Source organism: Ricinus communis, chromosome 2 (assembly GCF_019578655.1).
Source record: "Ricinus communis isolate WT05 ecotype wild-type chromosome 2, ASM1957865v1, whole genome shotgun sequence".
NCBI classification, from domain to species: Eukaryota; Viridiplantae; Streptophyta; class Magnoliopsida; order Malpighiales; family Euphorbiaceae; genus Ricinus; species Ricinus communis.
In genome coordinates this window covers 5837196-5859820 of record NC_063257.1, presented here as the reverse complement: position 1 = coordinate 5859820, position 22625 = coordinate 5837196, and the positions used below count along the sequence as shown (strand labels likewise).

At 31.7% G+C, this 22625-nt stretch overlaps 4 protein-coding genes across 7 annotated transcripts; 2 read left to right on the top strand and 2 right to left on the bottom strand.

The window, feature by feature from the left end:
• Positions 1-183: 183 nt before the first annotated feature.
• Positions 184-4478, bottom strand: LOC8281650. Of its 2 annotated transcripts, none has more exons than XM_015715995.3 (4): positions 2256-4478; positions 1179-2173; positions 1035-1106; positions 184-744 (listed from the first exon to the last, which is right to left on the bottom strand). In XM_015715995.3, exons 2-4 carry the CDS (start codon positions 1566-1568, stop codon positions 400-402), a joined length of 807 nt encoding a protein of 268 aa, XP_015571481.1. In that variant the 5' UTR covers positions 1569-2173; positions 2256-4478; the 3' UTR covers positions 184-399. The 2 variants fall into 2 exon arrangements, with proteins under 2 accessions (XP_015571481.1, XP_048226893.1); XM_048370936.1 differs by having other exon boundaries at positions 1179-2160.
• Positions 4479-5550: 1072 nt separating this feature from the next.
• Positions 5551-9591, top strand: LOC8281651 (probable protein phosphatase 2C 9). 3 transcript variants are annotated; one of them, XM_048371380.1, is made up of 6 exons: positions 5551-5861; positions 6069-6129; positions 6786-7025; positions 7146-7422; positions 8810-8964; positions 9136-9591. In XM_048371380.1, the coding sequence occupies exons 2-6, from the start codon at positions 6100-6102 to the stop codon at positions 9274-9276; spliced, it is 843 nt and encodes a 280-aa protein (XP_048227337.1). In that variant the 5' UTR covers positions 5551-5861; positions 6069-6099; the 3' UTR covers positions 9277-9591. The 3 variants fall into 3 exon arrangements, with proteins under 3 accessions (XP_048227337.1, XP_002513926.1, XP_015571622.1); XM_002513880.4 differs by having other exon boundaries at positions 5552-5861; positions 6029-6129; XM_015716136.3 differs by lacking the exon at positions 5551-5861 and having other exon boundaries at positions 9151-9591.
• A 5887-nt stretch (positions 9592-15478) lies between these two features.
• On the top strand, positions 15479-18254 carry LOC8281652 (uncharacterized hydrolase YugF). The gene is made up of 4 exons (XM_002513881.4): positions 15479-16479; positions 16578-16670; positions 16753-16820; positions 17757-18254. Exons 1-4 carry the CDS (start codon positions 15850-15852, stop codon positions 17932-17934), a joined length of 969 nt encoding a protein of 322 aa, XP_002513927.1. The 5' UTR covers positions 15479-15849; the 3' UTR covers positions 17935-18254.
• Positions 18255-18584: 330 nt separating this feature from the next.
• On the bottom strand, positions 18585-21816 carry LOC8281653 (14-3-3 protein 7). Its single transcript, XM_002513882.4, has 7 exons — positions 21507-21816; positions 20822-21128; positions 20265-20352; positions 20029-20138; positions 19726-19874; positions 19088-19122; positions 18585-18879 (listed from the first exon to the last, which is right to left on the bottom strand). Exons 1-7 carry the CDS (start codon positions 21571-21573, stop codon positions 18874-18876), a joined length of 762 nt encoding a protein of 253 aa, XP_002513928.1. The 5' UTR covers positions 21574-21816; the 3' UTR covers positions 18585-18873.
• Positions 21817-22625: the final 809 nt, after the last annotated feature.

The window sequence follows — 22625 nt, the reverse complement described above, 5'->3', positions numbered from 1 at the left end:
TTGGATTAGTATTTGTGTTCATTAAGTTGTAATGCAGTGATGGTTAATTAGTAATGGCAGTTAATTGACATGTTTATACAATTTCGTTGGATTCTAATGTTTAGGGGAAATTTGTTTATTCTATTGCATTTCAGCTGTAATTGTTTGATCCGTTAGTGCATACCTGAAAATGAAACAGACATATTGCAAAAGAAATTCTAACTATTCATTCAAATATGCAACATGTTTGTTACAAAATACAGCAAATTGACCAACAAAATATTCTTGGCCACAAAATGAGCAAATAAAGTGTCTGAACAACTTGACAACATATTCAGTTCAAGTTAAAATTGCTAACAGAAAGCCTACTACTACTCATAAAAAAAGGCTAGACACGATTAAATAAAAAATACAGCCTTTTCAAGCTCTAGCAAATTTAGAACTGCTACATGCTCCAGAATTAATGGCCTTCTTGCTAAGGGTTCCTATCATTTGTTGCCTAGTCTCATCCAATTGCCTTGTAGTAATTGCAAGATTCTCATTCCACTGCAAATCTGATTGAACTGTGTAACCCAAGTTTCTTGGACCTGCACCTTCTTGTGCAAATTTGATCTTTCTGAGATCAGCAGAATCAGTTGAAGTAGCTGCTTTTCTCGTTTGAAGTTTCCTCCTTTCTGTCAATGCATATCTGAATGACCAACCATCTCCATGATGCTCTGTGTTACCACTGCCATGGTCAATTATGACCTCAGAATTGATTGACCCCTATTCACATAATCAAAGACATCTAAATGCATAAATTATAGGTATAAATATTACATTAAAACATTAATTCAAAATAAAAACACTCATATGGAATATTGTTCTCCATGTATTCTCATCAATGCATACACCCAATCCAGAAATTCCATCTCGTTTTTTCCTTCCATACTTCCCATATCTAGGAGGTTTGTTTTTCACCAAATTAAACTAGAAAAATATTATAAAGCATATTTAGTCTTAATTCAAGCAAAAAAATTTCCTGCTAAGGCATGGAAAATATTCCTGCTATTTACCTTATGACTTGGATTTTTCCTTTTGTTTCCATTATCATTACCACTTTCACATTGTGCTTCAGCAATTGGAACCTGCCATTATTGTGATAGTAAACAAGAGATTTTATATCACAAAATAGCATAGCAGTAACCATATGTTTATACCTGATGAACGGATTGAGATTGACATGCTAATGAGGCTAGTGTTCCCTCGGGCTCAAGTGCATGAGAAGCTTCACCCTGGTTCTTGTATGACCTTTTATTATGACCAATTTCTTTGCACTTACTACAAGTCATAGATGCACCTTTCTTTAATAATTTTCCTGCCTTTGGCAGCTTCTTTGTCTTAAATTGTGATTTTGAACGAGTTTTTTTGAGCCTTCCTAGTTTTCTCTTTACATTAGGTTGCTGTATTGGAGCATTTTGGTCACACCTCCAAAACTTGTACCTTCTCATTGGCTCCATTGCCATCTCATAAGCCTTCATGAATGTAATCTTATCATACCACTTGGCAATAACGTCCAAAGGATCTTTTTGGCATAACACATTGCACATATAGCATGGGGGCAAGGAATGGCAATGATGTCCCACGCTCTACATGTGCATGCCCTAAATTCAAGTACGACAGTCTGTTAATCCTCTCCATGTTTAACTTCATAGCCATCATCTCCATTAAAGAACATGTCACAGTCAGTGCTTTCCATAAAATTACTCTCAAATTTTTTCATGCAATCAGGTGAGTATTATTGAACCCAATTCTTTGTAAAGTCTCTGTACTCTGCAATTAATGTCATTACTTTTTTCCGTATTTCATCTAATAAAGTAATGATTGGTCTGTCCCTAGCTTCATTAATCCAAGAGTTGAATGTCTCAGACACATTATTGTCGATCATTTCACTTTGACACTTGCTGCTACAATATGCTCTACACCAAAACTGTGGGTTACAGTGCAGCAAATCATCAACATATTTCTTCTCATGCTTTTCCAACTCATTCAAATTTAGTTTGAACTCCTCCTTATAAGTTGAACAAGCACAATTCTAAAATTTCCTTTTCAATTCACCTCCTCTCCATTTCTGGCTCTCATTAGCATAGATGTGTCTTGCACACCATCTATGCTCAGCCTGTGGAAGTACCTTCTTCACAGCTGGCAGCAAACCCTAAAAAATGATTATAATTTATAAACAGAATACATAATTAATTGAATCTAATAAAAAAACACATAATTCAGATATTCTTTACCTTCTGCATGTCTAAGACTAGTGTTATCTTCTCTCCTAAACTTAATCCCAAAACTTGAATAACCAATCTAGGAACCATCCCTAATTCACCTTGTTCTCAATATCAACTATTGCCCAAGCAATAGAAAACATGTGATTATTTCCATCTTTTCCCACTGCACAGAGAAGCTGGCCTTTACAAATCCCTTCCAAAAAGCAGTCGTCCATTCTTATAATTGGTCTGCAACCATATAAAAACCCATGTCTACAAGATCTAAAACAAACAAATATTCTCTAAAAAATTATGTTCCCCTGCCTAACACCTTCTGGATCCAATTGAATCTCACAATAAGAACCTGGATTCGATCTTTTAATTTCAGCTGCATAGGCCTCTAACCTCTCATATTCAGTGTTGTTGTTACCTGCCAACTTTGTCATCACCATTTTCTTAGCTCTCTTGCACTTAGCCATTGAAACATTCACCCTCCGTAATTCTTTTACCTATTTCTTCAAGTCTTTGACCTTTGTATCCGGTTTTTGTTTCAACCTCTTGTTGGAATAGTCTGCCAAAAACTGAGCACTTGCTCTTGCATTATTATAAACCCTATTACATCTGTGTTGAGGGCAGTAAGTCTTAACCAGTAGACTATCATTTGGGTTTGATCTACTGACAAGTAACAAGAATGGACAACCTGCTTCACATTTAACCCTTATTCTACTTGGCTCATTTTTTATGTACTTTAATCCAAATCCTGGAGCTACTGAGTACTTCAAAATTGCATGTCTGACTTAAATTGCATTTGAGAAAGACATCCCAATAGATAAAAAAGGACGTGGAGCATTGGGATCATACCTTGTCCTCCTACTTTTCTGACTCACTTTCATTTCCTTCTTCATATGAACCAGGATCATCACTTGTAAAATATTCACTCTTATTCCCATTTTTCTCTGAGTCAATGCTTGTATCACTTTCTTCATTCTGCACTTGTATTTCGGGATAATCAAGATTTTCATCATGTTGTACTTCTGCCTGCTTGCTTTTCTTGCACCTGATCTCTCTAGCCCTTTCCAATCTAAACTCTTCCAGCTCATGATTGACTACTTCCTTCCCCTTTCTTTTTTCTTCTTTCAAATTTTGCCCATTCACCTCTTTTTCACCTTCTAAAGCAGTATCATGATAATCTTCTCCATTCCCATCATTCTCAGTTATCCCTTCATCATAAAAACTGTTGTTTTCATTACTTATTTCATTCAACCCCTCACCTAATTCAACAATACATGCTTCACCAACCATGTCATTAATATCCTCATTAACTATACAGCTAGCTTGTCTTCCTAAATTACCTTCCCCATCAACCCTCTTATGTCATTTCCTATCTGCATTAACTTCTATTTCATTCCAATCCAACAATGGAACAACAACTTCTTCAAGTGGTACATCAATATCATGATCAACATAAATATCATTACTGTATTCTAGTTTCCTTAAAATTCTATGACTGTCATCGTCACTTTCAGCTAGAAACAGTCCATTATCTAAACTTTTTCCAAGGTCACATATAAACACCCTACTAACATTTGGAAACCCTAGTTCAATTCTGTACCTACTTTTAATGTCTTAAATAGATAGAAAATTTGGATCAAACTTTTCTACAATATCAACCCCACCATTCACATAATGCAATCCTCCATAATTAACCCAAGTGCCAGCATAATGAAAGTGCAAATCAACGACATTATCCATTCTACAGTTAATATCACATATCAATAAGACAAAGTAATCACAACCCAATAAATTTACATGCTTTTTAAAACTGAAATTATCAAAACTCATTGGTTGTATCCTAATTTTCTGACTACTTCTAAAAATTCCAATTTTAGACCCTAAACAGTACATTATATATGCTTTATTTATTCGTTTTTCCAAATACCCAAATATAAAACCCTAATTTTTTAATCCATTTTACAGGAAAGTATCGATATTAATGTAAATCTCAAAAACCCTAATTTACAAAACAACACAAACCCATAAATGCATGTAATCTTACGGTTTAGTACTCATCTATCAATTTTAACAAGCCTTTTTGTATCAATTCTTTATCAGCAATTCTTTATCAGCATCGCATGCCCCACAACACTCGTTTTCAATAGAAAAGGACAATGCTTTTGTAAAGAATCGTTCTCCAACTATGGCAAATATTATTTTAGAGTTTTACCTGCATCAAAACAGAGGTAACAGTACTCACATGCTAAACATGTGACTTCAAAAGTTAGTTGACAGTTTTTTTAACGCCATTGTATAAAGTAGGTCCCAATCCATTTAACGTCAAGGAAACAGTGTTAGCTGGCAAGGGCTTAAAGTTCCAAATTAATTAGTTTAGGGATCGAAGTAAGCTACTATTAAGTTTAGGGGTGTAATTGAGATTTAGGCGAAAGTTGAGGGGTATATCTATGCCTTTTGCCTTTTTTCTTTTTTAGTAAAAAATGGGGAAAACCAAACCTAACCGAAAATTTAGTTTCGTATTATCTCTGTTTTTATAAAATCAGTTTATTGTCAAAATTTAAAAGTTAATTCGGTTCTGTCTTAAGGTAAAAAAATGTTTAATTTAACTGTACTAGAAGTTCTTTTATTTATTAATAAATAATATTTTAAAAAAATAAGTATGGTTTATTGGAATGAATGTATGTCGGATGCTGACACTTAAAAATGTTTAATTACTATTTAAATATTAAATTTTATTTTTTTTATAGTTTTATTTAATTATTTTAAATTTAAAAATAAATATTTATATTTTTAATTTATTTTTAAAAATATCTTTTGATAATATTTTTTGAAATATTATAATAAAAAAATGACATGACAAGTTAATTCACATTTATTAATATAAAAATTAGTAAGATAATAAGAATATTTATTACATTTAAATATAAAATATATAAAAAATACACGTATATAAAAATTTTAATAGTCATATTATTAGGTCTATGATAAATTATTTTTCTGATTCATAATTATTATTTTTTAATAAATATAATCAATTTTTTATATTATTTTAAAATTTAAATAGAAATATATATTTATTTTTAAATAATTAAATAAAATTATTAAAAAGTATAAAATTGAGAATTTAATTTATAGTTAGACTTTTAAGAATCCATCAACAATTTCTTGATACTAAATTGTGGATGTGCTTTTAATTGGAGGATTCGATTTCGAGAATTTTAATAAAAAATGGAAATCAAAAATTAAGTTTTTGGTAGTACGTGGAAGAAAAGTACTAAAGTACTCGCAAAGTAAAAGGCAAAACAGAACAACAGAGAAGAAATAGAGTTAACAGTGGAAAGAAACAGCAAAGTCAACAGCATACAAGTCTGCTTTAGTGGCACCCTTTTTCTTTATTAATTATTACTAAATTCATTTGTTTTCCTCTCTTTTTTCCCACCCCAAAGACTCGATCATATAACCATTGTTGGATTCTTTGTTCTTCCCTTTCTTTATTTTTTTAAATTTTCTCTTTTGTTTTCTTTTTTGCAAACTAATACGAAATAACGCGAACAGAAACTTCCACCAAACAACAACTACAAACAAAGTTAACCGATTTTTAGCTCTTAATTGGATCTCTAACAGGTAAAATTCTCTAGTACCCAATTCTTGTTTCTAACTTTGCTTTTTGTTGGTTCTTTTTTATTTTCTTGGGCTTTATTTCTTTTCTTTTTTATAGGTTTTTGTTTTTGTGTACACATGTATGTTTTCTTTCTTTGATCAAATTTGGATTTTGATGTTGCTGACTGCAGATTTTGATTTGGAGGGGATGGTTTGAATTTAATTGAACAGGTTGGAGGCTTTGTACATAGTTTTTGCTCATATGGATAAGTTATGCTGCTTTGGTTCTCAGGTATGGTATTATGCTGTTAAATTTATTACTGATATTTGGGCCTATGTGCTTATGTTTCCAAATTCTGTTAAATTAAGCTGTGCTGGTATATTGTCCTTGTGTTGGTTCTCCCTACACTGCTATCATGCTGTTAAATTATGTCTCGTTTGGGTTTAGTTAGCAGAGTTCTAATGGACATAGGTTAGAGGATTACCTACTTCGGGACTGAGGTGATCATTCATGTGGAATGTTGGGTGTAAAGGGATGGATTAATGCTCCGGTGACCTTCGCACTTGGGATTCTTTTGGCGTGCTTCAGTACTTTACCTTCTTGTTTAGTTATTTTGTTTGGGACATTAAAGGTCTCCAGTTTACTCTTGTTGTAACTTGCTAAGATTTTTATTTAGAGGTTACATTATAAATTGTTCTATGCAATCCCCTTCTGAAAAATCCAAAAGGAGAGTATAGCTATTAATTTCTCTATTTTCATTATTAATCAAGTAATCTCTATGCTTTTCTTTGCAATTTTAGCTGTATTCTGCAATTTTTTCTCTTTATAATGTCATTGTTGTTGCCTTATCTCTTGATTTTATGGAATATGGAACTTGCTTGTTGTCACTTTTATATCTACATCTGAGTGAGTCATTTTAGATTTAAATTGACCTATCTCTTATATAGCTTGTGGGAGGACGCTCGTCATCAAGCTCTGGGAAAGGGAAAAACCATGAAGGTCTAATCAAATATGGTTTTAGCCTAATAAAAGGGAAAGCCAATCATCCCATGGAGGATTATCATGTCGCCAGGTTTGTGCAGATTCAAAGACATGAATTGGGGCTTTTCGCTATTTATGATGGCCATTTGGGAGATAGTGTCCCTTCATATCTACAGAAGAATTTGTTTCCCAATATCCTAAAGGAGGTATGGCATCATTCTCAAACTTTTGAATGCGAGCCAAACAGTTTTGTCTAAGTTGGTTACATAAGTTGTTCGGAGAGGATGAGTGATGTATTGTGACGCTTTATTGTTTTGTCATTCCAGGAAGGGTTCTGGGTTGACCCCTCTAGAGCTATCTCAAAAGCGTATGAGAGGACAGACCAAGCAATTCTCTCTCATAGTCCTGATTTGGGGCGAGGTGGGTCCACAGCTGTGACTGCAATTCTGATAGATGGTCAAAGATTATGGGTAGCTAATGTTGGTGATTCGAGAGCAGTACTTTCAAGAGGAGGGCAGGCAATTCAAATGTCTACAGACCATGAACCTAACACAGAACGAGGCAGCATAGAGGACAAAGGTGGCTTCGTCTCGAACATGCCAGGTTCTTTTTTCTCATTTCCTTTCTTTCTTCACATTAGCCATTTTCAGTAAGAGTTATTTGAATATATACTAATCCGAAGTTTAGACAAAAGGTACTTAAGATATTAGAAGAATGAATGATCTGTGTGGTACAGTTTGTAGCATGTGGCTTCTAGTTTAGTTTGATCTGCATCAGAGTCATCTTAAAATTAAATAAATAGATAAGTCAATTCAACTAAGCTTCAGTCCCAAAGATCAGATACTAATAAATAGGTAAACTAAAGGGCAAAAGATGAACTCCCTTGCCCTTATCCATAAGGGAGCCATTATTAGAAGCTTTGATGCATATCGTCCAAGATTTTTGTTGTAGCTGTCAGCTCCGTTTTACTTTATTGTTCTTACGGTGCTAGTTTCTCCTTAATGACTCATGTGAAGGGTATTGAATAAGAGCATTAAGAGCAAACATAGCTCTTCCTTTATTGGAGTTCTTTTTCTCTTTTCCCCGGTTTGGATCTGAGTTCTGAAATCTTTGATGGAATTTAATGTCACTGATGTTAAGGGCACTGAATAAGGATTTCATCTCCATGACTAAGAATAGCTGATAATGTGAGTGCTACATCCCTTGATAGCAAATTCCTTGAGAACCGCTACTCTTACTTTAACCATTTACCTTAAATGTTAGCTCTATCTGGTATTCTAACTTAACTTCTCACAATTAACTTTATAGTTGTGAAAGATTTCTGAGGGAACTCTTCATCTGGTAAGCTGATCCTTCATTTCATTCCTGTTTGCCCTTTCTTGGAGATTGTTTCTTTTCCAAATTCAGTAATGACCTTGCTCTCTTGAATTTCAGGCCAGTTGAAAGAGGATCGTCAATAACTAGCAATTAGTTCTCATGGACTCATATATAGGGAAATATTATACAGCCAAACATGTGGTCTATAATAAGATTGCGTAACATTTCCTTTAAGATGCTCTATAAATTGAGGCTATTGAGCCATGTTTCCCATAAACAATTGGAATATTTTAATGAAGTTGGTCATTCCTATTTATCATATGAAGCCTGAGCTAATTCTTGCAGTGTCACTGGTATCATTATCTTTTTGTTTCATAAAAGACTGTTGAATGATTTACGGCTTGTTTCCATCTCCTTGTATTCCTTCCTTCAAAAACTTTGAGACATCTGCTTTTTTGAACCTATGTTATCAATTTTCAGTATATGAAATTCTGATCCTAAGTTAAAATATGCATCTTGCTTCTCTAGTTTGTATATCATGATTGCAACATGAAATCACCTCTTAGAAGCTCATAAGATGAGTTTCTTTTTATTTACTTTTCAGTTGCTTTAATCAAATATGATTAGCAGTTTGGTTAACATAATTAGACTTTCTTCTGCAACTTATTTTCAGGAGATGTTCCTAGAGTTAATGGGCAGCTGGCAGTTTCTCGTGCTTTCGGAGACAAGAGCCTTAAATCACATCTGCGATCCGATCCTGACATACAGAACTGTAGCATAGATTACAATACAGAAGTCTTAATCCTTGCAAGCGACGGCCTGTGGAAGGTGAATAATTACAGATGATTTTCTTATCTTGGTCGAGTTTCTATTAACCACTCTGTACTTTGGAGAATTTTGTAGGTGGTTCTTGCATTAGAGAAACATATATAAATATATATATATATATATATAATCTTCCCTGTCTTTCTCTTTTTATATGGTATTTAAATAATTCAGGTGGTGTCAAATCAGGAGGCTGTTGATATTGCAAGAAGGATTAAAGACCCAATGAAAGCAGCTAAGCAGTTAACAGCTGAGGCATTGAATAGAGACAGTAAAGATGACATATCTTGTGTTGTTGTTAGATTTAGGGGATAAAGCCTTTTGAACACTCTTGTTCTCCAGGCGCCAGGTATATATATATATATATATATATATATATTATGAGAGTTCCTTTACAGGTTGCCAGTTTGTGAATTAGATAAACAACAGACATATACTTGGTTCGGGGTTAATGCTAAGGGCCTATAAAGAAAAGGACAGAAGGGTTCCTCATCATTCTTTAAATCTATTTTTTCGGTTAGGTTCTGCTGTTTGATATTGTTTGATTTCTTTGTGAAATTATGTTCATTGTTATATATTTTACATCGTCTTCTAATCCAGATAGAAGATATGTTTTCTTGTTTCGGTGAAGATTATGGTTTTTTCCTAATCCAAAAAGCTCTTAAATTATATTCATTTTCTATTATAGAAAGTATTTGTAAAAATTAAAGTATTTTATATGCTTCATTGTTAAATTATAAATAATTAATTCTTTATTATAATTTATCTTGAAATGTTTTTATATTTTAATAATATTTGTTATTTAATTTTTTATTAATAAAGTAAAAAAGAAATTGACTAAAAACGAAAAATATGACTAATGAGTAGGAAGTGAAAATGACTTTTAAGGCTTCTGGTTTTTTTTCCTTAAAGAGATATTCTCTTTTCTTACTAGTTTTTTTTAATGAAACATAATTAAAAATAAAATAGAAAGTATTGTGAAAAATATGCATTTCAAGACAAGTTAAAATAGAGTTTATACATGTTTAATTCAGCCGATAGCTAGTAGTGTTTGGTAAATATTTTTATTATTATTGTCAGTATATAGTTGACCTATATAAATATAACTTGAATTTAAGTTATAATATATAAAGAAAAAATATTATAAGAAAATAAATATTTATATGTAATAATTAGGGTTGAATACAGGATTTGGAGATCTCAAACCGTAAAAAAAATCGAACTGAAATTATTCCGAACCAAAAATATCTATTGACTATTTGACTTTCTCTGAACCGTATCGAACGATTCCGTAATGTTTCGAATTGAAGAATCTAAACTGGAACCAGTTTAAATTTTATTTATTTATATATATGATTATTTTTATAATAGATAAGTTCAGCTCTTAAGCTCAAACTTAAAATCAGGTATAAAAAGATCTTACCAAATACAAATCTAACATTTTTATTCTAATAAAATTTAAACTTTTTGACCTGAATATAAAATGGAAGCACTAAGTTTTATATTTTATTATAATATTAATTACTCATTAAATTGATCTCTATTTTTTTTAGCAAAATTACAATTCCATATTGTTATCATTTATTTAAATAAAATTATGAGATTTTTTTAAATCTTAATAATGAAAAATCATTTTGATACCAAATAAATTAATTTATTAACTTATGAATATGTCACGCTAATATGATATTAATCATGTTTATAAAATAATTCTTACTAATAATATGTCTTTTAATAAAACAATACTATATTGTATCAGAAGAATTAGATAAAATGGATTTATTAGCTTGGTGGATTGAAAATAAACTTCTCTAATATGTAATTATTGAATGTAAGTATAATAAAATTATAGTGATTTGTATAACTTTAAATTAACTTAGTTCAATTGATTTAAGCTATTTTTTTAATTATTTAAAAATATAAAATTTATAAATCTACATTGTCCCATACTATACCGAACCATCCTATTAAATTTGAATCTCCATACCGAACTGTCTTGAAAAATTGGTATGCTTGAAATAAAAATTCTTATACTACGTATGGTTCTGGAGATTTAATTTTAAAATTTTCAGACATTTGATACGGTTATGAAGATTTTTAAATTTTTTAATTTTATCCAACTATATCACTCCTAGTAATATTACGAATAGAATATATTACCATCAAAATATGTCCTTTTGTATGTGTATTTAGTAATGATTTTTTCTTATTTGTGTATATATATAAATTGATCTAAATAAAGTATTTAAATTGGCAAGTAGTCAAGGTAGGCATATAAATGCATATAAGAGAAATGTATATAAAATTATCAATCTGTCATGAGTAAAAATAAAAATTGCATATTGTAAATAGAGAATATAAAGTTTAAATAGAATAATTTTAAAAATTAACAAAGAGGATAATTTTATCAGATGTCTAAATTTAATATCACTCATTAGTTAAAAGATCCTAAGAGGAGCTGCTAATAAAGATAATATGAAGAATTTTACTTTAAAACAAACTTACTATCAGAAAATTTCTCTGTTTCTTGTTTTGAAAGAGAAAACAAATGTATGATTTAGATTTTACATTTTACAGAGAAAGAAACTAATAGTGAAATAAAGCAAGAAAGCCCAAGCCCAGGCCCAAGCTCAGGCCCAGGCCCAACCAGGAGTGTGGTTTTAGGGTTGGGCGATTGGGAGTTAATAGTGAAACCCTAGCTATATGATTCCCGTCTATATATATAATCATCACCGCCATGAAAAGAGCCACTGCTCTTCTCTATCATCTGCTACCGTAATTTGTTATGTTGTTTTTTTTAATATTTTCTTTTTATGTTTTGGCAAAAGAGTATTACGTTTGAGTTATGAAAATCAGAAGTGCCTCTTCTTTCAGCTGCAAGGGTTTGAGATCTTTGGATCGATTTCTTGATGGCTTTGTTCTGGAGGCATATAATAAATCATCTCCATTGTGTTGGGGCTACTTTTCCAGAATTATTTCCCTTTCCCTTTTCTGGTTCCCCCTTCCCTTTGGAACATCATTTTAATCTGGATTTATGATTTTCTACTCTTCTCTTCAGTTGTTTTTGCGAATCGTTATTACTTATTTTACTGCCTTTCATGGCTGGGTAAAACTTCATTATTTTTGTCAGGGGTCGAACCAGAAGATATGAAAATAATGTAAAAAGTAGGCATAATATATAAGTGAAAATAGTATTGATTTATTTCGGCCAAATATAATACATTAACATTAAACTCGAATAAATTATTTTAGAATTTTCAGTTAACCTCTTAGTATATCTCTTTAAATCGAAAATGAAACTCCTGTAAAAAAAATCATTTGCTAACTAAAAGATTTTTTTGAGAAAGAAAAGAAGAGGGTAATATATATATATATATATATATATATATATATATATATATATATATATATACATCAAACTTGTCAAAAGAAATAATCACAAGTCAAAAATTCAAAACATGATTTGATCATGTCAATCAATCCTACTTTTTTGCTATTATAACTGTCTTTATTCATTCTTCTCAATGCAATGTCAAGCTCTTTACAGAAGTTGCGATATTGCTCTTCTTCAGTTCTTCCATTATCTAGTAAGTAGGAAGGAACTTTCTTGTAGCTTTTCAACATAATTTGGCATTTCGTCCAATCTGCTCCTGCCATAGCAAGTGCTTCAGCCGACATCTTCTTTGATTTTGTCAAAAGAAAATTTTTTGAATGAGAAGCTGGCAGCGCAGAAGCACAATTCGCCCTGTTCCTGCCGTCGAACAGGACCAGGTTCAGTCCTGCCGATCGAACAGGTCGCCTTCTTGGCTAAATTACTGTATGCATAGATTTTGCAGGTTTAAATACCAAATCTCAAATCAGAATTCTTGCAAGGGAAGGGACAATGTCCGAGTAGAATTCTTTTTAAAATAAAATAAAACAAACTTGTGCAATGAAATTATTAGTTTATTGGAGAATATGCAACACAAACTATTATATTAACGCCGCGCAGATAACACGATGCTATTAAATAAACAGGCCCGAGTCCGCAAGGAGTAGGGTTTTTTAATCCAGTTCCATTACGACTTAGTAATTTATAAGAATATAAAACTAAGTTTTGGAAATCATAATATGAAAATTACAAGTTAAAGACACACGGAATTTCCTCGTATTCTTCTATTGATTGGAGATCTTTTTCTTTCCTATTATTATATTTGTTTTTTCAGTTTATTGACACGTTTTAAGCATTCACTCGTATAATCCAGCAACTGTGCTGATTCAATTTTTCACATTATGGTGAGTAAATAGTAAATCTTTGTTTTTTCTGAAAAAGGTATGTTTATTGTTGTATAGTCTATAATTCTTTGAAATTATAATAAATTAAAAATATGTATTGATGAACCCATTTTGCTTTGGCATTGATTTATTAAGAATGTTGACCCTGATAGATTGTAGAGATGAGTAGGGTTCAAGAAATTTAGAGATTGAAAATCACTAAGACCAAAAACAGAAATTTATAAATCTCTATATAAAGATCATTGGAATCTGAAATCTTTTAGATTTCTCAAAACAATCTAGTTTGTACGATTCCATAAAATAAGAGAAAGCAGAAATTCGAAGCATATTTTGTATAATATAAAAATATAAGTTTTGGTCAATTAAAACTAATTATATCCAAAATAAGAAATTGTTAACTAACTGAAGATTATATATTACATGATGTTTGTTTTCAACAACGGCATACGCAATCTGTTATTGCCCCTATTTGAAACTTGGAGGCAAAATTTACTTTTTACTTTGTTTTGATCTAATTTCTCAGTGCATTTCCAGCAAACATTCAATTTATTATAATCATTAAGCTTAAACATTACATTCTTAATATGATTAATGTTATTAGTATTTAATTCTTTCTTTCATCATATGGGCATAGATAATAAATTCTGTCGCGATGAAGATCGATAAAATTCGAAATTCGAAAAGCAAAGTTACTTTCTTAGTCTTTACAAGTATTTTTCTCATTAATTACTGTACTACCAAATAGATATGAAATTTATTACCCCTCTCCTCTACCCATCCATAATATAAAAATGGTGGCTGAAAATAAAAATAGATAAAATATAAATATAAATTCAAAATTTCAACTGCCAAAAATCTATCTTGTTACAAGCTTAAAAGGATTTGGAATATAAGATCACATTAAATAACATAGTTTTTTTTTTATGGAAAGATTACAGATATCATACCTGATAAAGAAAGGATCATGTTTAAGATAATAAAGGATTTTCAAATTTGATTTTAAAATGAAGAGTTCAAACTTCTCTTAACTTTCTCTTTTTTTTTTCGAGATTCATAGCTAACTTGTTACTTCTCTTCCATTTCTGGTGGAAGAAAAGAAAAAATGTCAGTCTCTTTAGAAGCTCTAGCAACGGCTGGTGCTGATTATAATGAGTGCAATATTGATCTTGAATGGTGGGAGAGAGAAAATTCAAAAACCAACCCCTCTAGTTTGCTGCTAGATGATACCTACAACTATAGCTTATGCTTCTCCTTCTGTAACTTAACAAAGGCATGCAAGTTATGCAAAATGAAGTCTTTGCGTCGAGCTAAATACAAAGATTGTTCAAGAACTTGTCAGAGATGCAACAGCGAAGGCCGCTTAAGATCGATGGGAACCCTGATGATGAAAGCTATAAGAAAGTTTTTTATGATGGTGAAAATGGCGATGACAAGGTTTTAGTTTATTATCTTCAGAAATAGAACTAACATTCACTTGTTAGGAATATATATGGAGAGCAAACTTTAGGACTGTAATTTTCAGTTCTTTACAATGTTTTGAAGGTGTTGGCTTTGCTTTTCGTTTCATAAAGTCCTCACTTTCTTGTTTCTTGAATTATGTTAATTATAATAAATCTATTTTGTTTAATAAATTCTTTGCTTTAAAAGTTGCATATGAAATTTGGTTCTGAATTATATAGATTGTGCACAGATAAGTGGAAGCGGATTGTGCTATTTTTCCTTTTCTACTGCTTGATCATGATTCATGAGAATTCTTGAGGGTCATTATTAGTTTGCTTCCTTGTTGTCCTTTGTAAAGCCAACTTGGTGTGTGCTGAATATTCCATTGCTTGCAAGCTTCTACCAGTCTCCCCAATCAAAGTCATTAATTTCAAACCTCTTTTCTGGTCCACACACACTCGACACTTCCAAACTTTTTGAGTTTTAAGCAGATGATGATTCCATTTTGTTCTTATTCTGATATCTTCATTTATCTACCTTCCCCACTTTTCTAGAAGAGCATACACAATATTTTGGATTACATGCTGACCATTAGGTGGATATATCATGATAACATGAAAATTTCTTATGCTGATTTTAAAGGAGCAGATAATATATCAAATGAAAGGCTGCAAATTTTCATATACTACATTACACCCAATCAATATTAGTTTTTTCTTAAAAAAAATTATTGGTTACAGAAAGAAAGAAGAAGAAAACTAGTAAATATATATCCTTTTTAGTTTCCATATGTTTATTTATCCGCTTAAAATATATGAACTGCTAATTCAGGCTCATAAAATTCATTAACAATGTTACCTGTTTCCATGCCATGTTAAGAGTGGGACCTCTCAAGAGCTAGAGACCGACCTTACCCATGCTTCTTTGCACTTGGCCTCTTGCATTCTATTCTGCTCCTAACTCCTGTCTCTCCTCCAATACTAACAGTTAAAACAATTATCTTCTATTCTCCATCCACCTCTCTAAACTACTTAACAAATCTCCACCTATTTTTTCAAGTAAAGAAAAAATCACGGAAATCACCAAGTTTCAATCTTTTTTCCATTTTTATTGCACCACTTTCCTTTAGAAAGATGTTGCAGGATTGGTTTAACTGATTCTAAAAAAGAAAGAATGTCGAGGTGTTTTAGCTTCACAGAAGCTAAAAATAGGTGCTACATATCAACATTCACTAAAGTAGGACTTCAATCCACCACAACAGATCTCAAAGACGGCACCGTAATTCACTGTTGGGTACCCAAATCACCGACTCAATCAAAACCCAATCTTCTCTTAATCCACGGCTTAGGAGCCAACGCAATGTGGCAGTGGAATGATGTCATCCGCCGCTTCACTCCTTACTTCAATGTCTATATACCTGATTTGGTTTTTTTTGGCGACTCATACACGACTCGGCTGGATCGAACCGAGTCGTTTCAAGCTGAGTGTGTGATGCGAGTGATGGAGGCTAACTTGGTTGGGAAGCTGAGTTTGGTTGGGCTTAGTTATGGTGGGTTTGTTGGGTACAGTATAGCTGCGGAGTATAAGGAAGTTGTTGAAAGAGTGGTGATTTGTTGTTCAGGTATTTGTATGGAAGAGAAGGATTTGAGAGAAGGGGTTTTTACGGTGTCGGATTTGGAAGAAGCTGCTAGTATTTTGGTGCCCCTTAAACCAGACAAGTTAAGGCAATTGGTTGGTTTTACTTTCTACAAGCCTCCTCCTCTTGGTTTGATCCCTGATTGCTTCCTAATTGATTTCATAGATGTAAGTGACCTAATGACAATTTGTTTTAGTGATATTTGAGGTTCTTCTGCTCAATATTTATATGCTTAGAATTGAAATATGAAAACTTGCAATGGCAGGCAATGTGTAGAGACTATGTAACACAGAAGAAAGAGTTGATTAGAGCTATTCCTAAAGACAGAAAGCTTTCTAATGTTCCCAAGATTACCCAGGTTCACCCCTTTTTTCTTCAGTTCAATATATTTGGCCCTTGAAGTTATAATTAAATTAGTTGAATTATCAATTATCCTGCAGCCAACATTGATAATCTGGGGAGAGCATGATCGAATTTTCCCAGTGGAACTAGGTTACAGATTAAAAAGGTCAGTACAGTAGTCTCCTAAGAGATGGCCATTTGTGATTGTTTACTTTTCTGAAATAAGCGGTATTTATGAGAAATTCTTAGAAAGATTTTGTTTTTTTGTGAACAAAAGAAAGATTTAATTTACTATGTTATCCTCTTAGATAAATTAATTATATATTGAATAATAAAAAGAACTATTTATTATCATTAATCACCCGTGATTAAAAATTAACTAATATAAATATTATATTTAATAAATAAATACTATATAAACTTGTAATCTATATATATATTAATTTCTGATATTTATTTTTTTTTAACATCGTAGAATTTTTATTTTAATATGTATACTTATTTTTGACACATGTGATTTAAGATTATGTGTAATTCTATTATTTATTTATTAATTTATTGATTAATAAATGACGTTTCTAATTAAAACTGACTTTAAACTAAAATTTAGCATATCAACTATATTTTAATATTATATTAACTAATAAATAATTTTCTAATCAAATAACGATATTAATTCTATCATAAAAAATAATATATTAATTATATTTGAATATTATATTAATTAATAAATTAATTTTTAATTAGATAATAATTTTAATTCTAAACAATAACATTTTAAATTATATTTTTAATATTATATTCACTAATAAATTAATTTTTTAATTATAATAAATTTAATTCTAAAAAATAGTAATATCAATCATATTAATGGTATTAATTTATATAATACTAAAATTAATTAATAAATATTTTTATAATAATTTTTATATTATTGAATTAATAAAAATTTAAAATTTTAAAAAAACTAAAAGAACATTCAAAAATTAAAATATTATAACTAATATTAAATATTAAAATTTTATTAAATTATATCTGTTACGTTAGTTAAATAATCGAAATAATGAATTTTTCAGTATTAAGTATTAACTTGTGTCATCAGGCATTTGGGGGATAATGCCCATCTGGCAGTCATCAATAATGCAGGGCATGCCATCAATATGGAGAATAAAAAGGAGTATATCAAGCTCCTGAAGTCATTTCTGGTTGATTTGCAACTTCCTGCGGAGACAACCCATCTTAAGATTTACAGGACAACGGATGATTTAACTGCAAGATAATAATGCTAAAGTGACAGGCTCCTGAATGATTTAACAGGTGATAGATGGTTTAAGGCGATAATTTTCATACTTCTGTTACAGAAGACAGATCCATAACAAGAAACACAACACGGCACTTTTTGGCGATCAAGACTAACTCTCATCACATTCAGAGGCATATGTTCCAGTGATTAGATCATCAGCTACAGGTTTTGGTTGGGCATTTCCGTGGCCTAATCATAAGATACTGACACTTTCCACAAGTAGATTTTCGATGTATTTATATTTCGGAAATAAATTGGCCGTTTAATAATGTATTAGAACATAATATTGCACTATCAGATATCGTGTCAATCGGATGACTTGTCCTCAGCAAAAAGCATGACGCCCTCTATTTATCGATCAAAAACCCATCACAAGTTAGGACAACCTGAAACTGAGTTTTATCAAGAAGTTCGAGACTGTGATGAGGATCATGTTTGCCGCATTAATTCTAGGTGTTCAAGAAAATATTAGCCAAACTGGTTAGCAAACCATTAGATGGAGGAGATAATCAACTCCCTAAAACGACAAGACCTTTTCTGTCTAGCAGAGGTAAGGAAAAAGACGAAAGGTTAGAAGAGGAAAACAACTGCTATAACAGCACCGCATGGGAGGTACATACAACCAGATAAGAAATGCGAGAGGCAGTATATGTAAAATTTAAACACCAACTTGACAAGCAGCTAAAGCTATGAATTTGGAAAGCATAGCACAAACATGCATTTAGCCAGTTCAATACGTTCTAAAAGCAAAGAAGACATCACAATTGTCTCGAAACATTTGTTCAACCAAATAAAATACAAGCCAATGGTCCACCATATCCTGTACCACTACTACTACTGCTAATAAATGGTCATGCTAGCTCATCCTTCCTCTCCAATGAAACCAGCCTGAAAGAATATCTCTTCTCTATCCCAACTAATTCTGCAAGATCAATTCTCGTTCATGGTAAGTAGAGGAGAAAATAAGAAAGGAAATGAAGAGCAATGACACCCAGTGAACTATAAGACACTTGCAGATTTAAACACAATCTCAACTCTCACCCAACATTGTCTCCCAATTATAAGTACTTCACATGATACACATATAGCATGTACTTGTCCAAAATTTCTAAAGGACAGCATTAGCTTACCTCTGCTTGAGGTTCATCACCTTTGGATTGCTCACCTGCAAAATCAAGTAACAATTTGTTGAAAAGAAAACATCAGTGCCATGGTAAAGATCAAGATGCTGGACATTGTGAAACTATTTTTATTTCCATTATCAAGTGATAAATATGTAAAAGAAGAAATCCCCACACACACAAGCACACACACTAAAAAGACAGATAAGTTTTTGCATGCAGGTAAAAAGAAAGATACACAAGAAATAAAGGCAGCATGAAAGCTACAACTTCAAACCACAAGCACTAGAGCCATTTTTGCACGCTCAAGCCATCTTTGAATAATTGTGGATGCCTCATAAATTTGGCTTGTAAATGGAAAGAAGGAAAGACCACATGCTGCTCTAAGAGGCATCAAGCCATAAGCTCAAATGGGCTAACTTAAAAAGGTACGTATTAAACTTCAAACATGAACCTCTTATAAAAATGGAACAAAATAAGGTTTGCAAATTTTGGCCATCTCTTCGCTCTCTACGACACACTAGTATTAATTCTTTTAAAGAAGGCTGCAAACTATGCATAGCAAACTTCAAGTATGAGTAAGCCTAAACGCATCCTTATTTCAACATAAGGCTAATTGTTTCCGAAGAGATAGAGACTGTGTTTACCTCCCTCCTCAGGCAAATCTGATGTCCATAAAGTGAGATTATCCCTCAGAAGCTGCATTATAAGGGTGCTGTCCTTGTACGATTCTTCATTGAGGCTATCAAGTTCTGCTATTGCTTCATCAAATGCTTGTTTCGCCAGGTGGCAGGCCCTGCACAACCCAAATGGTATTTCACAACAAGGAACAGAATTCACAGCTGCTATAAGAAAACAATTCGAGGAGTTCCATGTGCCAGTGTACCAGTGCATGTACAGAAAAACAAACTTTGCACATAGGCAGGACAGAAAGAGAGATGCATAATAACCTTTCAGGGGAGTTCAAAATCTCATAGTAGAAAACAGAAAAGTTCAGAGCCAGGCCAAGTCTGATTGGATGAGTAGGGGGTAGGTCTGTGGCTGCAGTAGAGGTGGCAGCCTGCAACATGACAAAAAGGAGCAATAATCTTATTACATAATAAACTACCTTCATACTTAAAGGTCAAAGAAAACAGAACGGTATCGAGGAAATGAAATTCCAACTGAAGGAGGAAAAACATAACACCTCATAAGCCTTAAGGGACTGATCTGCAGCTTCTTTCCGATCATCAGTGGTCTTGAACTCAGCTAAATAGCGATAATAGTCTCCTTTCCTGCCCCAAAGAGAATTAAAACAATGACACATGCATCAAAAACTATAGTGGAAGATTGAGAACTATAATAATAATAAATGCATGTGCACATCCTATCCAAATAAACACGTTTACAAGGATGAATGCATTCCATGCCAACTATCATAGCAACAATGTCATAGAATTTTTATAGAAAAATAACACAAAAATTAAACACCCAGATACAGTTTTCCGAGAATATCTCCTTGTACATCCAAATGAACATCAATGTCACAAAACTCCCATTGCTTTCCTAGCATATTCTACATGAATGACTTTGGTGTCCATCAAACACCAAGCTTTTTAAGCTAAAGCTACAGTGTCTGATTGTCTGTACTCTACCCTTGTAAAGTTTCTAATACCAAGAAGTAGTTTCTTTCCCATCACAACATTGAATGCAAATCATTTCAGAATAACTCAAACATCAAACCAAGAGGAAACAAAAACTCACATCTTATAGTAAAAAACAGTGGATTCCCCTGTCATCGAGGAGGGAAGAAGATGCTCATCAATTACTGATAATATATCATTGCAAATCTTAGCAAGCTCATCTTCTACTCTCTGACGATACTCCTTAATCCTCTTAACATTTTGTTCATTACCCTTTGCCTCCTCTTTTTGTTCAATAGAAGACAATATACGCCATGATGCCCTTCTTGCCCCAATCACGTTTTTGTATCCAACAGACACCAAATTCCTCTCCTCCACTGTCAATTCCACATCCAGTTTAGCAACTTTCTTCATCGCTTCAACCATCTCTACAATAAATAGATACCAAAAATTAAAACAGCATCAATATCAATGCCTATAAACAAAATTTAATATTCTCCTCACTGCAAATAAATAATTACATTGAATAAGCACCTATATAAAATGACAGCAAATTTAAGTTATATAATGCTTAAATTCCCAAATTAGGTCTTCACATAATAAATGAAGGAGTAAATAATGTCTAAAACAACAGTAGAAATCAATTACAGTCCATATAAAGAGCATAAAAAAAAAAACCTAATTTCCATTGACAAAATAGCTTTATTTGGCATTATAATCACAAATCAGTTAACAATAAAGTTTTTTAGAATAAAATAAAAATAAGACAGCAGGAGATCGAAAGAGAATAGAAATGAAGCAAATACCATCGTAACGCTCGGCTTGCTCAGCGAGTCTTGCTGTGTAAACTTGCTGCTCTCTCTCCTTCTCCATTTTTAGTGTCTATCTTCTGTGTGTGTGTGTGTGAGAGAGAGATATTTTGGTAGAGCGGTTTTTGTTTAGGTGGCTACTGGTATCGTGTGAAATATGCGTGCTTTTCGAGAGATGGAGCGTTGGATTTCGGTTGAGGTGAAGAATGGACGATCCAGATACGAGTGATGGAATTTTTGGGATTTTATGGGGGAATGTGAGCCGCTGATGTTAGGGTTTGGGAGAACGCTGAGCGTTGGATATGGTGTTGACTGTAAGGGAGACTCAGACCAGTGTCTGCACCGTGTATGTTTGTCTGATGGATGGGTTGTGGGCTCCATGGAGACGATGAGTACTCGTACTCATGCTGTAGGCTCCATCTTTTTGCTGTCACTGCTTTTCTTTTTTCGCCTTAAATTTTTTTTTTTCCATAAACAAAAAGAAGAAAATATATCGTTTGAAAAAATATAATTTTATATCGGACATTTTATATATTATTGCTATTTCTTTGATGGATATATATATATATATATATATATATATATATATATATATTTTAATTTTTTAGTGCATATTTTATTGTTTAAACTTATTTTTTAAAATCAAAATATGAATCGGCTAATATTTAATATTATATAATTAATAATTAATAAATTAATTAATAAATAAAAATCAAAATAGTTATGAATTTTTTCTTATTGACCAGTAGAGATTGTTGTATATAAATATTTATATAAAATTATATTATAATTAAAATAATTTTAAATGATTACTCTTTATTTTGAAAATAATTTTTGAATTTTAATTAATAACCTTACTTTAAAAAAATAATTAATATATTTATATTTTATCTTATAAAAATAAATAAAATATCTGATAAAAAGATATTTAACTATATAATAAAATATGCTACGAGTAAGTTTTTTTTTAATCTAGTTTTTGTGTAACTAGTTTTTTTATTATAAATATAATAAATTACTAATTTTAAATTATATAATTAAAATAATATTAGCACTATATTTATTTTTTAAGTACAAATTATTGGAAGTATAATTTTGAATTGAATTAATTAATTA

What these genes read in the sequence shown, in the direction of transcription:
- LOC8281650 (XM_015715995.3), bottom strand. Translation starts at nt 1,568, where the DNA reads ATGTGCAATGTGTTATGCCAAAAAGATCCTTTGGACGTTATTGCCAAG. An exon ending in AATCTCAATCCGTTCATCAG is followed by an intron (nt 1,107 to 1,178) that starts GTATAAACATAT and finishes CAATAATGGCAG; the next exon opens with GTTCCAATTGCTGAAGCACA. An exon ending in GGAAAAATCCAAGTCATAAG is followed by an intron (nt 745 to 1,034) that starts GTAAATAGCAGG and finishes TTATGTGAATAG; the next exon opens with GGGTCAATCAATTCTGAGGT.
- LOC8281652 (XM_002513881.4), top strand. Translation starts at nt 15,850, where the DNA reads ATGTCGAGGTGTTTTAGCTTCACAGAAGCTAAAAATAGGTGCTACATA. An exon ending in TCCTAATTGATTTCATAGAT is followed by an intron (nt 16,480 to 16,577) that starts GTAAGTGACCTA and finishes TTGCAATGGCAG; the next exon opens with GCAATGTGTAGAGACTATGT. An exon ending in CTAGGTTACAGATTAAAAAG is followed by an intron (nt 16,821 to 17,756) that starts GTCAGTACAGTA and finishes TTGTGTCATCAG; the next exon opens with GCATTTGGGGGATAATGCCC.
- LOC8281651 (XM_048371380.1), top strand. Translation starts at nt 6,100, where the DNA reads ATGGATAAGTTATGCTGCTTTGGTTCTCAG. An exon ending in TATGCTGCTTTGGTTCTCAG is followed by an intron (nt 6,130 to 6,785) that starts GTATGGTATTAT and finishes TCTCTTATATAG; the next exon opens with CTTGTGGGAGGACGCTCGTC. An exon ending in CTTCGTCTCGAACATGCCAG is followed by an intron (nt 7,423 to 8,809) that starts GTTCTTTTTTCT and finishes ACTTATTTTCAG; the next exon opens with GAGATGTTCCTAGAGTTAAT.
- LOC8281653 (XM_002513882.4), bottom strand. Translation starts at nt 21,573, where the DNA reads ATGGAGAAGGAGAGAGAGCAGCAAGTTTACACAGCAAGACTCGCTGAG. An exon ending in ACTGTTTTTTACTATAAGAT is followed by an intron (nt 20,353 to 20,821) that starts GTGAGTTTTTGT and finishes TCTTTGGGGCAG; the next exon opens with GAAAGGAGACTATTATCGCT. An exon ending in AGATTTGCCTGAGGAGGGAG is followed by an intron (nt 19,123 to 19,725) that starts GTAAACACAGTC and finishes TTGATTTTGCAG; the next exon opens with GTGAGCAATCCAAAGGTGAT.